Source organism: Centruroides vittatus, unplaced genomic scaffold, assembly GCF_030686945.1.
Source record: "Centruroides vittatus isolate TY-2023 unplaced genomic scaffold, ASM3068694v2 contig_461, whole genome shotgun sequence".
Classification (NCBI taxonomy): domain Eukaryota; kingdom Metazoa; phylum Arthropoda; class Arachnida; order Scorpiones; family Buthidae; genus Centruroides; species Centruroides vittatus.
The window spans coordinates 596,432-613,603 of NW_027122257.1; the positions used below are offsets into that span (position 1 = coordinate 596,432).

At 29.7% G+C, this 17,172-nt stretch overlaps 1 protein-coding gene across 2 annotated transcripts in view; it reads right to left on the reverse strand.

Moving 5' to 3' along the window:
- Window positions 1-12,547, reverse strand: part of TSG101 (tumor susceptibility gene 101) — a 38,574-nt gene extending 26,027 nt beyond the window's left edge. Inside the window, exons 1-2 of one of the 2 annotated variants that reach the window (XM_067273120.1) lie at window positions 12,320-12,547; window positions 1,747-1,831 (exon numbers count right to left, since the gene is read on the reverse strand). In XM_067273120.1, the coding sequence (XP_067129221.1) occupies window positions 1,747-1,831; window positions 12,320-12,370 (136 nt within the window). In that variant the 5' untranslated portion in view covers window positions 12,371-12,547. The remainder of the gene's footprint in view (window positions 1-1,746; window positions 1,832-12,319) is intronic. The other variant, XM_067273119.1, reaches the window with a different exon arrangement.
- Between the last annotated feature and the right edge of the window lie 4,625 nt (window positions 12,548-17,172).

Genomic DNA, 17,172 nt, shown 5'->3' on the forward strand with positions numbered 1-17,172 from the left:
ACTTTTCAACTACATTTCAGAACTTTGTTCCAATAAACAAACAATCATACAGAATGTATTAGAGAGAGCTCCGTGACCTGTTAACCTGTCAGAAAATATTTAATAATAAAGTGTGCTGCAACATTTGCAAGATTGTTTCAGTGTGCCATAAGTCCAAAAAAGTTGGAAATAGACATCATGATGAAAGGTTACTGATGATAATCATTTTAAACAGCAACTTTAAAGAACTCATATAATATCAATTTTAAATAAAGTTTTATACATCTTCCAAAGCTAAGATCATTAATTTGTTTCTTCCAAACTTCTGAATTTCAAATTTAGAATGTACATTAACATGTATGCTATGTTCCCATCATATAACATGTTCTCACTCTATATCTAATACAATAATGGTCGTGATGACATAGGCTTAGAGATAATTTGTACTAGACAAAACTTAGATGTTTAACAGAGTGGGCTTTAGTATTAAATGTAATCAATTATAATGATTGTTAAGTACATTGGTGGAAAATATAGCAGCCATTGGCACAAGCAAACCATAATATATTTGTCTCCTCAATTTTTTGGTATTAAATAATCTATCTAGATATTTATGTCATTTGTTTCTCTATTTGTTACCGTAAACAAATTTTCCATTAATAATTTATGCCAAATCTATCTTAAAATTTCTTTGAAGAAGCATAGTAAGAATAAGTATTGCTTAAATTTTAATTTTATTCTTTCACCAATTTTAATAGGTAGAAGGTATAATCTATTAAAGTAAGACACCAACCAACGCAAATTATCGAGCTATAAACGACTATAGGAATATTAATAATTTTAAGATAATTTGGTACTAGAGTTAGGCACCATCTCTTGCTAAATTTAATAATTATAATTTTAAATAAATTTAAGCCCAACTGGTATAATCTATACAACAATCCAATTCAATTAGCATTGAAAACAATTGGTTGGATTATTTATGAAGATTTATTACAGCTAAAAGCCTTAATACAGTCTGATAAATAATCCAATGAATCATTTAGCAATAGTGATGAAAAGTTTACCAAAGCTAGGGCCAAACAGCTCCAAAAAAATTGAATAAGTAACGTCTAGACTATAAATAAGGCTGCTTTCTATTAATCTATATATATATATATAAAATCAAAATATGTATGTATGTTAGGTAAAGAGTTCTGTACCATTTGACATATCCACATAAATTTGACATAGATATTTTTCGATACTCAAAAAAAAAAAAAAAAAAAAAAAAAATTACTTTGAGGGTCCCTATCACAACCACCCCTAAAGTCCGAGTAACGTCAGGCACACACAGCTAGTTGTATAATTTTAAGCTCGACATTAAATTTATGTCTAAAAGTAACAAATTTCAATAATAATATGTAAAAAAATTTAAGAATATGAATTACATATATATTTTTTCACCTTACACCAATATCACCCATAAATTTATATTAGCTCAGAACAAAAATACCAGATAGCAATTTTATGTAATATCTGTATTAAAAAAGAGAATTTATATAAATTTTTTCAAAATATATTAAACTTAAATAAAAATTAATGTTCCCATTAACAATTTTATGTATGAAAATTCAATAGACAATCGAAAGTCGAGTGTAATTTGAGTGAAATAATGATAAATCCAATATTCTGTGCATTTTATTACTTAACAGACAGTAAATTAGAGAAAATTAAGCATTATAATTACATAACAGTAATAATTTTATGTCACTGTTTCATAATTACCAAATTGCTGTCGTTTCGGATATAGACTTTTGTATAACTGTAGAGCATTGCAGATGTCTCTTTTGGCTTGATCTACGTATCGATACTGTAAGAAAATTATAAATATTGTTAGCGTAAAATCTACTTGCGATTTTAATTATTAAATATCAATAGCATTGCTATAAGATATTGCTTCGATTATGCATTTCTGGTAGCCTCTCAGAATTTATTTACCTTAATAATAATGATTTTAACTCTTACTTACTTACTTACTTACTCATATATTCTTTTATTTTCCATTAATTTTTTATAGTTCACTAAAAGATTTTAAATGGAAAGATTATATCAAAATTAGTTTTATATCTATTCAAATTTTTATCAAACTTTCTGGAAAAAATTCAATGCATTCTGATGTGAATCTGTAATGGTCATTTGGGTCTCCTTTGAAAGAATTTTTGGTTATTTTTGATAAATATTCATTGATTTATCAGAATATGAGAGTAAGACATGGAAACTTGCCAGCTTATTTTACTGAGATATCAAAACATAACATAAAATGAATAACTAAAAATACAATTCTACTAACAAGCAGAAAACTCTCTGGAAGGAGAGGGCAGTGAAAAGCATCCTAAGTTGTTGGGTGGCAAAACCTGCATTAAACTAGAATTAGAACATGGAATAATAAAGGTAAAAATAATTAGTATACCACATTATTGGAGAAGAAGTTAAGGGAAAACTAGGGAGTGGTAGTTGGAGGGTCGAGGAGTAAAGATCTTACCATGTGATCAAACAGCTGGTTAATAAAGAAATATGTTAGGAAGGTAACATGCCACCCACCAACCCAGTGTGTAAATCTGGCAATCTAGGTGGAAAAAATTCAATTTTTCTACTTAATCAACGTGTTAATTTATTTTATATCTCAATAGTAGACTACCCAGAGTGTCTGGGAATGAAGTTAAGTTTCCTTGAAATGCAAATGAGTAGTAGAAGTACATGTCTAAATTTGATCAAACGTGTATAGGCATGCTTAGCTCTGTGTATTACATTTCACTATATCTAGTTGGCATGAATTGTGTGCACCCCTAATGACATTCAGAGTTTACTGTATGTTTGAATCATAAATTTATACAGCTTATCCTTATTTATCCTTATTACCAGTGGTTGAATTTTTTCTAAATTAGACATTGTCGACTTGAAGAATTCTTTTGAAAAGTTGAATAATTTTCATTCGACCAAAAAGTTCTTTTTGAAGTTTACATAAAGTTTTAGTTTAGTAGTCCTCTTAATTCCTCCTTGTGACTACATGGTTATTAAAGCTAGTATCTTTGGTATTTAAATCATAAAAGAAGTTTCGCACAAATTTTCATTTTTAACAGAATGACATCCTCAATTTCCCAGACTGTTTTCGAGATATGGGATAAAAATTAAAAGAATTCAAAGTTTGAGGTCATGATTGCATATGTTCTTCGAGAAATGGGAGAGATAGTGAATTTTAAAATTCCTTTAAACTGTGTAAAGCAGAAAATTAAAATATTTGCCAAAAAATTAGCAGTAAATGGGAAGTAGCAAGGCATCGACAATGCTTCTTAGATACTTATTCATCTTGGCTTGTTGAAAATATTACATTTTCTGACCATACATTTAAAGCCATCTAAGTATGTCAAGACTAAATACTCCCACGAATGGACCCGACCAGCCATCAAAGCGTTTTGATAATTGTGGTCCTAAATCTAAAAACAAGAAGTGCAACACCTCCTGAGATCAACTTACCAAGAACTGAATATATCCAGAGAAATTAAATTAAGGAAGAAAAGAGGAAGAAATTAATTTAAGGGAGTCCCACACAAAAGAGACACGAGACCTTTACCTCAAACACTATACACGGTATACAACTTCCGTGAGCCTTCCTAAAATTTTATTTCACGAAAAGGACATTATCAAAGCTTGCATTCTCCCAATTGAACAATACTTGGAAGAAACACAAGAGGCGAGAAACAAACGTAATAGACAGTTCAAGAAACTATTTACGAAGAAAACATCAAGAAGAGATACAAATTCGGACTTGCTGGATCACATCACATTCATTTATAGCCAGTTTGTGAGCATCTCATAAATAAACATTAAAAAATGAATCTCGAAATATTAAATTTATTCTCAAAATATTTTCAAAAATTCTGAAATCTCAAAATATTAAATTTATTAGAGAATGAGAAATATTTATTGGAACAAGAAAGAGAATTCTATCAACTCATTAATTTTCTCATAATGTTTTACACTTGTAATTCTTTTTTTGTTTTTGCTTGCAAACTAAAGCCTGTTGTTATTTATTATTTTTCAGGGTTGAAATTTCATTAGGATTAAACACAGTACTATAATATAAAGTTACAATATAATAAGTTATAATATAATAAGTTAGTCTACTTATTTTGCAGATTCATATTTTATGTGCTGTAAATAGTTTTAATTTCCTTTAAATATATTAAGTAACTTGTACAATTACTCACATTTGTATTTCTTTTAGCAAAAACTACCTGAAAAAGAAACTATGCTTTATACAGTGGGTGATCGGTTAATGAACATAATCCGTTCCAAGACTTTGTCCACTATCCGAATTGTTCGTTAACCGATCATCAATTTACCATAGATTTTTATGGGAATTTGATTAATTGGTTCTGAAGACTCCAAAAAGTAAAAAATGTATACTTTCTTACTGTGTTTAATTATATGTAATAATAAAAATACATATATACACATTCTTGCATTTTTATCAATCATGTTTTTTTCCATTTGTGGGGGTTAAAGAATCTGTCTAATGTCGATTGCTTTTCTCTCTTCTTCAGGATTTTTCGAAAATAATTAATAGCATTGTAATTGTAAAGATTCCCAAGCCTATTAATCTCATTCTGGTTTGGATGTCATTTGGATGACAGTTGTTCTGACATCCTCCCACTTCTTCAAAAGATCTTTAACTGCTTGAGATTTCTTGATATATCTTTCATAACTAAGACTGTAGATCTGTTCAAGCCATACTGTCTAGTAACATCAGACATCTTCTGCTTTCTATCTTGGCTATTATCTCTTGCTTGGTTTCTATGGTGAGCATGGTTTTTGACCCACCTTTTTTAGGCTCCATAGTATAGTTTCTTTTTTAAATAAAAAGTTCAGAAAAGCACTTATAAAAATTCAGAGAACAGAAATGAACTAGCGCACAAAAAAATTATTTAAATGCAAGGCCCGGATAAAATTTGAAATTTGATATTTAAACGTTAACGAATATCTGATGGGACAGTTAAAATCTTGCCTTTCGTAAATGAGAACTGATGCAAAATTTAACCTATACCCGCCCAATAGTCTTGCAAAGACTGTAAAAAATTATTTGTCAGAAAGGTAAATAAAAAGCTGGAATTACAAGAGAGAGTTTCAAAATTCGGATGAATACTATCCAATCGGTATCAGGTTGAATGTTGATGTCAACATTTTCAGAGTTTCAAAAAGTTTTGAATTGTCACCTGGAGACAAGGAAAAATTGATCAGTATTCACTATTTTATGTCGCTTCTTTTTCTGTTTGTTCTGTGAAGTGTTCATTGTCCAAACATAAAAATCTTTCATGTAAGCGTTCATTATCCGAACTGTTTGTTAACCAATCACCACTGTATTTGAATTTAAAATTTTCCCCCCCTAGACTGCCAGATTTACACACTGTACAACCCATAGGTTGAGAAGAAAAAGTAGTTAAATAGATGAATAAAATGGTAAGCTGGGGCATCTCCTCATAAAAGAGAAATAATACAACAAATAAATGCCAATATTTGTAAAAATTGGTTACAATCATCAATCTCCATTTTAAAAATTTTTCAATGATCAAAAAAATAATCTTGGAAGTAAATTTATTATTTTTCAGAGCTTTGAAAGTATTATTTTTGGTGAAAATTTATCATTTTGACAGAAATTTTTCAATACGATCTTATACAAATTACAGTTAGTGTGCTGAATATATACAGGGTGGGCCAATGAAAACAAAACGACAGAGTGTTCGTGTTCATCCAAGCACATCACTCAGACAGGTCGATTTTATTCTCGAGAGGACATCTTTTGCAATAAAGTTTTTGCGATTCTGAATACAACAGACAACAAAAAATTTTAAAAACTCATTTATTTTGTATTAACTAAACAAACATTTATTTTGAAAAAAAATGTTTGTTTAGTTAATATTCAGATTCGCAAAAACTTTATTGCAAAAGATGTCCCCTCGAGAATAAAATCAACCTGTCCGAGCGATTTGCTTGGACGAACACGAACACTCTGCCGTTTCGTTTTCGTTGGCCCACCCTGTATAAAATTCCTAATTATTCACAATAAATGACTCATTAAGAGAAGATTCATATATATGAAAAATACAATGTAACTATTCACATAAGCTCTAATTCAGAATAAAAAGTATTCCACATGAAAACTATTTTACAATAATTATCTTTCTTCCATAAATTTTTTAGCTTCACCAGTCTGGAATCTGCATTTGAATCTGGGTTTGGCTTAAATTTTTGCAATTAGAGTCTTTTTCAATTTTCTTTTAGTTAAAATACAGAACAAACATCAAGGGTAAATGAACTATGCTGGAATAAAGAATACAAAAAAAATTAACATTATATATATGGATTCTTATTTAGAACAGGAAGAAACAACAAATAAATGTGAGAAAACAATTGATATGGGAATGACAGATCAAGGTTTCACCATATATTCTAAAATAATTATATACTTGTATTAACATTTACTTAATTTTACTTTAAATGTAAATATGTAAATGTACACTTAAATCAAAACTAAAAAAATATTTTAATTTGTTAAATGATAAACATTATATTTGGAATGCACTAACAATAATGCATTATACAAAAATAAAAAATAAATAATAGATATTTATTTAATTTCTCAGTAATGATTAACAAATTCATAAATTTACATTGACATTCCCCACTCATATCAAATGATAAATTTTTTATAGCATAATTTTTATAATTCATGTGTGCTTTTCCACTAATTCTTAATTATTTACACTTAATTCATTCTCCAAAATTAATTTTACATGTTCTCCTTATGTTTAATTGTCTGTCACTCTGAAACTTTCATTTACATCTGTCTATTTAACATTATTTTAAATCACTATAGAAAGGAATTTTGTGAGAAGTGATTTTGAAAAATATGAAGGTGGTCGTCAAAAAATGCCTTCCAAAATGTGTTTAATGCACAGATACAATGCTGAAAAAACAATGCGAGGTTCAAAGAAGAGTATTTTGAGATCGACAAATGCCAGAAGATGCCATTTAAGATGAGTGTTCTCTCCTGGCCACAAATTAAATGGTCACCCCTCATATATACATAGTTCATACCATGTAAGTATTTCCTTCATTAAAATGTTATTGAAAATTGTAATGGTTAACTTTCACCATGCAATTGTTAAATATATATATGACTCAGTCTCATAATTTGCATTTAAAGTTCTACAACACAGATCCCAATTTAATTATAAAGAAGTTATTTTATCAATAAAATACAGAACAGAGCCAATTCATTTATTTATATTATTAAATTTTTATATAAAAAATCACAAAGAAGAATATTAGTTAACTGAAAAGAGAAGCATTTGATATCAGTTGACCATATGGTATTGCATACAATTTACAGGTCTCCTATCCAATACTGTACATATGAATTTAATGTCGTTAGAAATTTCTCACTGCACAGTAACTTTTTGGATAATACCAGCAAGTACAATAATTGCAAAGTATATTATTAATACTTCCCAGAATATTTCTTTGGTGTCTCAAAACTCAGACACGAGTGTTTCTATCAATGTTTGCAATCCTTTATTAAGAAATCAGAATCCGTAGCCAATTAATTAGCATTCATTTAATTTTGAATAAATGAATGTTTACCGGTCAATTTCCAATCCTTGATTACAGATTGTGAATTAGTACATAACCAGACAAGTAAAGTAATGATCCATTGAGTAAAAACACTGTTATTTTGGCATTCGCTGACTTTAATAATGAAAAGAAATGCTCATGTAAGTACTTTCAATATTTACAAAAATATCTTTGTTGGGTGAAAAATTAGATCCTAGAATATGTTCTTTCATTTTTTGCCTGACAAAGACATTTTTGTAAATGTTTTTGTCTTGCATGAGCATTTTTTTTTTTTGCTATTAAAGGCAGATAATGCTGAAAAGACAATGATAAACACACTAAATACTGGATAATTTCCATCATATGTTCCATTCTGTTATACATTTCCATATAAGTTCTTTAACTTGAGGATGATTGCTAAAAGCAATTGATAACGTTCTTTTTCTCCACTGTTGTTTCACAAGCTGGATTTTTGCTTGTGTAAGTGTTTTGAAATAACAGTCTTTTTAGTACTATTTACTTGATGAACAATCCATTGAATCCATTGAGAGAAAGATAGCATTAGGAATTTAAACTGCAAAATTCTCAGTGCAACATTTGTGTGATATATAAAAAAATTTTACCAAGAAATTTTCAATTTTAAATTATAAGATATAGAATATAAGAATACTTATAGTCATATATATGACATTACATATAGAAATGGCAAAACAACTGAAGAACTTATTTGAAACTAATCTTTACAAACTAGATTTGTATATCAAAAAATATTTACAGGTCAAATTATACGATGAGTAATAGATTTTGCCCATGACTCATTTCTTTTGCAACATGAAACACAAACATAAAGTATGCAATTTTTATACAATTTACCTCATCATTGGATAGGAGACCTGCAATTTTTATATAATTATATAATTTATTAGAGCTGAATCAAAAAACTAAGGGAATTGAACTACCATTCAAATAATTTAAGCCATCCAACTAATAAATCTAACTATAATTTAAAAATAAGACAACTAAAATGGATCAATACATATATATTATTTCCTCTGTTTTTAAATAAATTATTGCTATATTCTTTTCATAGATAAAAAAATGGAATATTAATGTATCACATTTACAGTAATATTAAATGCTGTATTATAAATAAAACACTTGATATAACAATAATATTAGCACTATTTTAAACTAATCTTTTAAAAATCCACAAATTACATAATTCATTCCATTGAAAATATCACAAATTGATAAAAAGCAAACTGTAAGAAGATAATAAAATCTGACAATTAATTTATGATAAACGGACAGCTTAACTAGCCATCAGATTTGAACTACAAGTGACTACAGGATTTGCAGTTATAATTTTGAGGACACTCAAAATTAATCAAACATAGCACATTCCTGTACATTTAAGATAAGTTATACAATAGAGTATCATAAATCCTCATAATTCTGATCAAATGGAGGTGTCTTGAGAAATTACTTTTTTCTATTTTATAAAAATAAAAAACAAACTTGAATGATTATTTCTAATAAATTTTTGTTTTATTTTTATAATTTATCTTCTAAAACATAGATTATACCATTAAAATATTTTCTTGTGTGTATTGTATTACTTTAATGTTAACTTTTAATTTGTTAAAATTATTTGTAGAACTGGCGCTCAAAAATTTGGATTAATAATTTATTTTTTAATAAACTGGCTCCCTAACTAATTCTAATGCGTCATTTAGCTTCTACAGATACCATGAATCTTACATTCTTAGCAGCTCCTGGTACTTTGACTTTTGTGAATACCCTGAAGTGTTCATGAAAGCCATTAGTCTATCTATTACCAAAATCTTTATTAAAAAAAAAAAAAACACACAATATCAGAAACAGTGAAGAAAAACTTCAAAAACAGTAAAATTACTCTATAATTTTAGTTATAGTAGCAATGAAGCATACTTTCTATTTTAACTTCATTGATCAAGCATAACAGCAATTCAACAAGCATATCTACAATCATTACTGAATGCAATTTCTATCTGGGCATAGACAACACACTCAACTGTTACATAGTATGGCATACAAGTATATATGGAATGTGAAAGAAGACCTATTTGCAAGTGAAGTTTGAAACACTCATAATTTTAGTAGACGTATATAATAATGATAAAAATAATAAAGTTAGTGAGTGTTAAGATGCTGTTTCTAGTTCATCAGATCACCAAATTCAAATTCCATTTCAGGAATGGCTGTTTGATTGTCAGATATTAATGGGGATTGTCATTTCTAGATACTTCAAGGTCACTAGTGTAATACTGCATATGAAAAATAAATGATTAGATTAGATTTGATATTCAATAAGGTCAATCTGAATAACATTGATTATTTATTTAAATGTTATATCCCTATCTTTTACTGGCCATTTTAAAGAGTTTTGCCAAGGTCTATAGTTCCTTTCAATTTTGTTGTTTACATAGAAATGGTCCACAAATTCCTATAGGATTTTGACTGGTAGACAGAAAGTCCTGTTATAGTTTACTTCCGACCTAAGGCATCAAGAGGAGGAGCTGGAGATTTTCCATGGGTCTGTAATGATTTCTACCCATATAAATAAATGTTATTTTTATTAAAAAACTAGCTGACCTGGCCACGCATTGTTGTGGCTCAAAATGTATCTATTATAAATGTATAACATTTCCCCTGTGGGGTGAATTTCAAAAATCCCTTCTTAGTGTACAGTACATTCTCTTGACGTACCCTATTAAAACGCAATCAAAAACGCGTCTAAAATAGTATAATAAAAGCAGAGTTCTTCACAGTAAGCCTTAATCCTGTCCCTCTCCCCCGCAAGGAAATATCAAAAAATCCCTTTTTAGTGTATATTCTGTTGACGTAACCTATTAAAACGCAATCAAAAATGCAAAAAACCGCATGTAAAATAGTATAATAGAAGCAGAGTTTTTCACGGTAAGCCTTAATCCCGTCCATCTCCCCCCACTGGGGGGAATTTCGACATGTATATTATATAAAAACACATGCATATTCAAATGCAACGTTGTGTCAAAATTTCAAAGGAATCGGTAGGAACAAACAAACATTATATTTTATTTATATAGATAGATAGAAAATGATCTGCTTCAGTCCATTCTCACAGAAAAGCAAACTTAGGTCGTCGGAAGTTAGCACCATCTGTTGGACATAAAAGCCTTAATCCATATATAAATATATTTTTGAAAGGAGGGAATGGTGGTCTTCACATATGCCAGAAACCTTCGTGGGAGTGTATTAAACAACTTCCCGAAGTTTCATGGCAATCGGATAAATGGTGTGGTAATGCATGAAGGACAAACACACACACAGACAGACACACAGACATTCGTTTTTATATATATAGATAAAATCTTTAAGATTGATATTTATTAGTAAAGAAGCATTCTACATATTTCATTTGTCAATACAAAAAAAAAAAAAAGAAAGAAAGAAAAAAAAGTCTGCTTCCAAAATGAAGGGAACCCATGACCATTTCAAATCATCAGCTCGTCTTCCTCAAAAATTCATCTCACGCTTCCAAAGAATTGGCAAGCTCAAAATCATAAAAAATACACACCAAATTCATGCTAATTTAGCCATTCCTTACACAAAAAGGTGCCAGATTACCAAGTATATAAGTCTAAAGCTGTAGTTCCCAAAGTGGGTGTTACCACCCCCCACGGGCCGAGAGTAAATCTAGGGGACAAAAAGAAGCAATAGAGTGGCAGTGAGTGCCGGACACAGGGTTCCAAATGGCAAGGGTAGGAGTCACCGAAAACCCTTTCCTCTTTTTAAGAAGAAACATTGCATTTAATAGTTTTCAAATGCAGAGAACAATGTACAGTAAGGACATAAAGTGTGAATATCATAGAAAAGTTTTTCTAAGAATATTTCCAAGCCTTTCTCTTTTTCACACAAGGGAAAATGGGTTAAAGGCATCGGGTATAACTTTACAGAACCAAGAGAGCTGCGACTCACAAAGTTAGAGGATCACCAGTCTAAAGCCTGCCCGAATACAGCAAACGAAGGGACCAACTGCCCAACGGTACCATTTCTTTTCAGAGGCAGTGGACAAATAATATGGCGTGCCGACGAGCAACACACACTCGGACACAGAACCGAAGTAAATGGGAAAATGCTACCGGCAACACAACTAATATTTTCACGGTAACAGAAGGGTGCAGGGCAATCCTGCCAGGGATACGTCGGTCATCAAAAGCCAGACCGTCGAGACCGTACCGTATTTTTTTTCGCTCGACACCACTACACTGCGGTAATCCTTCGCTCCCACCAGTGAAGGTAGAATTCTATCAGACAAATCAAATTATGTGTTAAACAACATTTATAACTTACTTAACACACTTAAATTACAATAAATTCTCAAGTTACCAAAACCAAAACCAAGTTAATTCGCGAAAATGTGAGGAAAATCCGCGGTAAGTTATCAGATAAACGTGCAATAACAATCATATTTACGCTTAATTTTTACACTTCCCCTTGGACTTTTGCCGAATATTAATTATATTAAACTTTATATTATTATAGATAATAACCCGAAGTGTCTACAACACTCAAATTTGGACTTATAATTAAAAAAATGAGTCAATCGACGGCCTTAGTCACTTAAGTAAGATAAAAAAGTCCATTGATAAACAACAGGACTTACGTTGATCAGCAGGGAAGAGACCAGAGTCTTCGTTTGTATATCCTGAGGCATTTTCCTATAAAATCGACCCTCGATTCTAATAAAGAATCGTTAGAAAACTTTATACCGCGCTCCTTTATAATTACATAAACATCATCGATGTATTTATCCGCCTTCTAACTAAATTAGTACATAACGCAATTAATCAACATCGACGCTTTCATTTTGTGACGGGGTGACGTCATTTTCTAATGGAGACGAGATTAAATAACATTTTCCGATTCGAAACTTTTATCAATTTCACTGTTTTTTCCTTTCTTAAATTCGAAATTTTTTGCGATCTTTTTAAAAGTATTAATTTGTTTAAAGTGTAATTATTCGTGGTAATTTGTTAGTAAAGATGTCGTTTTAAAATTTGTCACGTTATTCCTGTTCGAGAGTTTCGGAAATAATCAAATTTTAACTAATTTTGTTTTTTTAATATTTTTATTAATTAATTAATAATTATTAAATATTATAATTAAATATAAAATAATATATTAAGAAAATTTGAAATTGCCGTCGTACGTATATAAAACGAAATTTTTTTGAAACTGTTCCTTTGATTTGTTTTTTATGCTATTATTTATAAAAGATATTAATTTAATTATTATGTATACATTTAGAAATTTTTAGGGCATTTCATTAATTTAATTTTACTGTTATAAAAACAAATTAAAGAAATAATGTAGCGATAATTTTAACACCAGATGGCGGGACGAGGAATATTTTCGCAGAAATTTATCAACACGGTATGCGGGAGAAATCTTAATATAAAATTTTAATATAAAATAGATAAAATAAAATAAAAATATGAAATGGAAGAGAACGTTATCAAATGTTCTAAATAATCCTAGAAACTTTCAATGTCATGGAATATCGATTTCTTTTCTTACAGTAGAAAAAATTCGTAGGGTTGATAACCTTATCCTTATTCAATCTTTAAGCGCCTGTAAGTCCTTGAGCAAACGTTATTGAGATATTGCTTTTAAATAAACCTCTTTGACAAATCCGTCCATTAAAATATGCAACTCTTATATCCGAGGAGCGTACTTATTGGAAATTTATACACGCTCCAGTTGCTACCTGGTTACAGAGCGGTGTGTCAAACTGACAAAAAACAAAAAGAAAACAAAATATATATATATATAATAAAGAAATAAAATAGAAAATATCTTCATTCGAGATGCCGAAAAACACAGCAATAACTTTAATTTTTAATATAAAATATACTTGAAAGCATTTTTATATTATGCAAATTAGCCGAATCGTCGCTTATAAAAATGACTATTGTTTTTTAAGCTAAAAATTATCTAAGAGAGATCAAATTTCCTTATTAAATGATGTTTCAAAACTAAAAATTTTATGAATAATTTTTATTTCCGGCTAAGAATAAAGAAAAACGTAAATTTTAATGACATTAATGTTATATAAATTACATCACGAGAAAGTTATGCTCGATTTATATATTCAACTGGCTGTAAACCAACATAAATTGTCTACTACGTAATTGTTTTATTTAAATTTATTATTACCTTATTTTATTTTTCCTTATTCTTTCTTTTTATATCCTTCTGTTAGAGCAAGCAATGCCATGCGTCGGGACATGGCTGCGCGGCGAATACTGTTTATTATTTTGTTATTTTTAATCTTAAGTAATGTTAAAGTCCTTAATTGTAAACACGGCATGTACAGTACTTCTAATTAACAATAAGTCATAAGTTAAATTTCTATGATACTGTAAATTAATTCTAGATCGTCGTTAGCATGCATGCCTATAGGAGAATATAACATATTAAGCACTAACTTTATAGTGTATTTTGAAGACACATGGCAATTTTCATCTTTATCTTTATTTAGTTGGATTTGAAGCCTATTATCGGTCTGACTTTTCCTCCCATTTTGTATGTTTTAAGCTTAATGTTTAATTTTGCTATACGGTTATTTCCTTCATTTAGTATGAGCCATTTTTCAGTTCTTGATATATAACATCTATAGGGTCAACAGGAAGATTTTTTAAATTTGAAAGAGGGAAAACAACAATCAAAGATAAAGATTACTTTCAATTTATAAAGCAAATTCAAGTACTGGATAATTTTCTAAGAGAAAACAGATTAGACAAAAATAAATTAGACATTTAACAAAGCTGATAAATCATTTTTAACCCATTCTTGGGTAACTATTAGTTTGCTTTGATTTATCAGCTTTGACGATTTCTAATCTGTTTTCTCTTAGAAAATTATCCAGTACTTGAATTTGCTTTATATATTGAAAGTAATTTTTATCTTTGATTGTTATTTTCCCTCTTTCTTTAATTATATATGTTTTAATTTTATTTCTTAGTTTCATTTTCATCGTATTCGATTCTATTTCTGGTAAGTCATTACAGATTTTGTCTAAATTCGGTATTACGTTTAAGACGTCCCATTTATTTGGGCCATTAAAGTCTAGGCCTTCATATAGTATTTCTTTGATGTTTGTTGGGATGCTAATTTCTGTTTTGTTTAATATAAGAGTCTCTAGCCATTTCGTTAGTTCTGTCTTAGTTGGATATTGGAATTTTTTACTAGTCTTTTATGTTTGCTTTCTTCGTGTTGTTGGTTATATTCTATTTGTTCTTCGGTATTCTGTGATAATCTCGTCTTGTTTTGTGCTTTAAGTTTCCGGAGGATTCTTTTTAGTCTTCGGATTTTTATATATTTATATTGTATCGCTGCTGTAAGGATTTTAAAGTTAATATAATTTCTGTCTCTCGTTGGTATAGCATTTGCGATTGATTTCAGCAGGGATAGTGTCTTGAGAAGTGTTATTTCGTTAAGGTGTGTTTTAAGATATTTCAGGTCTACAAAAAATTTATCTATCTCACCATGTACTTTCTCTTTGTGTCCGTAGTCTTGATGTTGACTTCTTTGCATTTTATTTGATGAATATTGCGATTTCTGTTTTTTTATTATTTAATTCCGAATATAAGTTAATTTTTTAAAGGAATTGGTTCTTGTTTATATAAATTTACTGTAAATAAATGATTTTCGATAAATAAACAGAGCTCCGAAATTATAATTACAAATCAAAAGTTTTTTCAAAAATTTAAATTTTGAAAAGAGCCAATAGAATGGCGAGAGATTTTTAAAACGTCCGATGAAAGAAGCGGAATTTTAAATTTCGAATCGCCAATCAACCAATCCCGGAGGATAAATTAAAAGTTTTAATATTTTATTTTTTTCTCTTGAGTTTTTTAAAATTATTTTAAAAAAAAATTTGTCGAATTATTAATAAATTTTCTACGTCTGCCTGAATAGAATTCTTTATAAATGAATATGAATAGGTGGTGTCGGTGACCATAATGACAATCGATGGAAGTAATTAAAACCACGTTCGTTGATCGGATTGTTAAGTAGTCATATTCGTCAAAGGACAGAACGCGTCACTTCTGTTCTGTTTTGTCATTAGCGTATTCTAAATACTGTATGTCATAGAATTAGCCGAGGCTCAAAACGAAAACATCTGGAATTTCTCTGCTCCACCTTTTTCCTTCGCACAACTGAAAACTTCCTTCATAAGAAATGCATTTCGTTAATTATCTATCGCATGAACGTCTTTATTAATAGAAAGTTCAACACCAGATTTTAATTTCGAGGAAAATTCTATGTGAAAATTTAAAATAATTTTGTCTGGATAACAAGAATAGTCGTGGAATTCGTCTTTCGGGGAGGATGCTTCGTTGAAAGAGCATTTCTTACTAATAATTTGATGAAAGGAGGTCTCTTCTGTTGAAGGGCCAAGATATTTTTTCTGATAAAAATGATCCTTTAAACACATCTCTCCAGGCCCTCATTTAAAGTGCTCATTAAAAAAAGGCTCATTATAAAGCATCCCTTCATAACTTTTTTATTAAGCATACTTCTTTAAAATCTTGTCAAAGGTTCTTTAAAGGGCCTCTCTTCCTAATAGGTTTTCTATTTAAAAAATCCATTTAAAATGCTCCATTAAAGGTACATCTATTCTCTAGGGCAACTCCCCCGGAAGTAAAAATATATCGTGATTTTTCAAAAAATTTTACATCTAACGTACTCTATATCAAGCCATCTCTCCTGCTGGAAAGCTTCCCGCAGTAACCTCTTATATATAATAACAGCACCAAACATAAAGAAAACAAGAATGTAGGTCATTAGTACATTATTAAGCATTAAAAAGCGTCACTTTACGTGTCGGTCGCTTTTATAAATTTACGTCTGCGACACAGATGTAATTAAAGTTTACCCTAGTGCGCTCGGAAATAGCAACAGAAAGTCAATGGTTCCTTTTAGAAATTTGCATGCGTAATAATGATAATTATAGATTTTAACACACCCGAAATCAAAGACTTGTCTACAATAACTTAACCCATAGCCTCGAGGAATTCGAGTGAGATTAGATGTTATCGTTCTGAGGAAAATTCACTTGGAGATGACGCTTCTCGAATAAAAATAAGTCGGGTCACCAGCAAAAATGTTGAATTAAAGTATAAAAAAATTCCAGAACGACATCTCACTTTCAAATATCCGCTTTTCGGAAAAAATTGAAGAATATGTCGATCGGAAAATTAGTAAAATGGCCTCCAAGTAATGGAACTCACTCGATGCGATGGATAATGTCCTCCCCGATTCTCATATCCTTTACTTAAGATTTTGACATATTTTTACAATTTAAAAATTGCGGAAATCCTACAGCAGATGGATGGATCACGAATAGATAAAATAATATTTCGACCACAACGCGAGTGCTGCCCTCTCTCGTAAAGGACGGAACTAATCAATTATCTGAAAATTAAATCTTTTTTTTCATAAAGTTACATA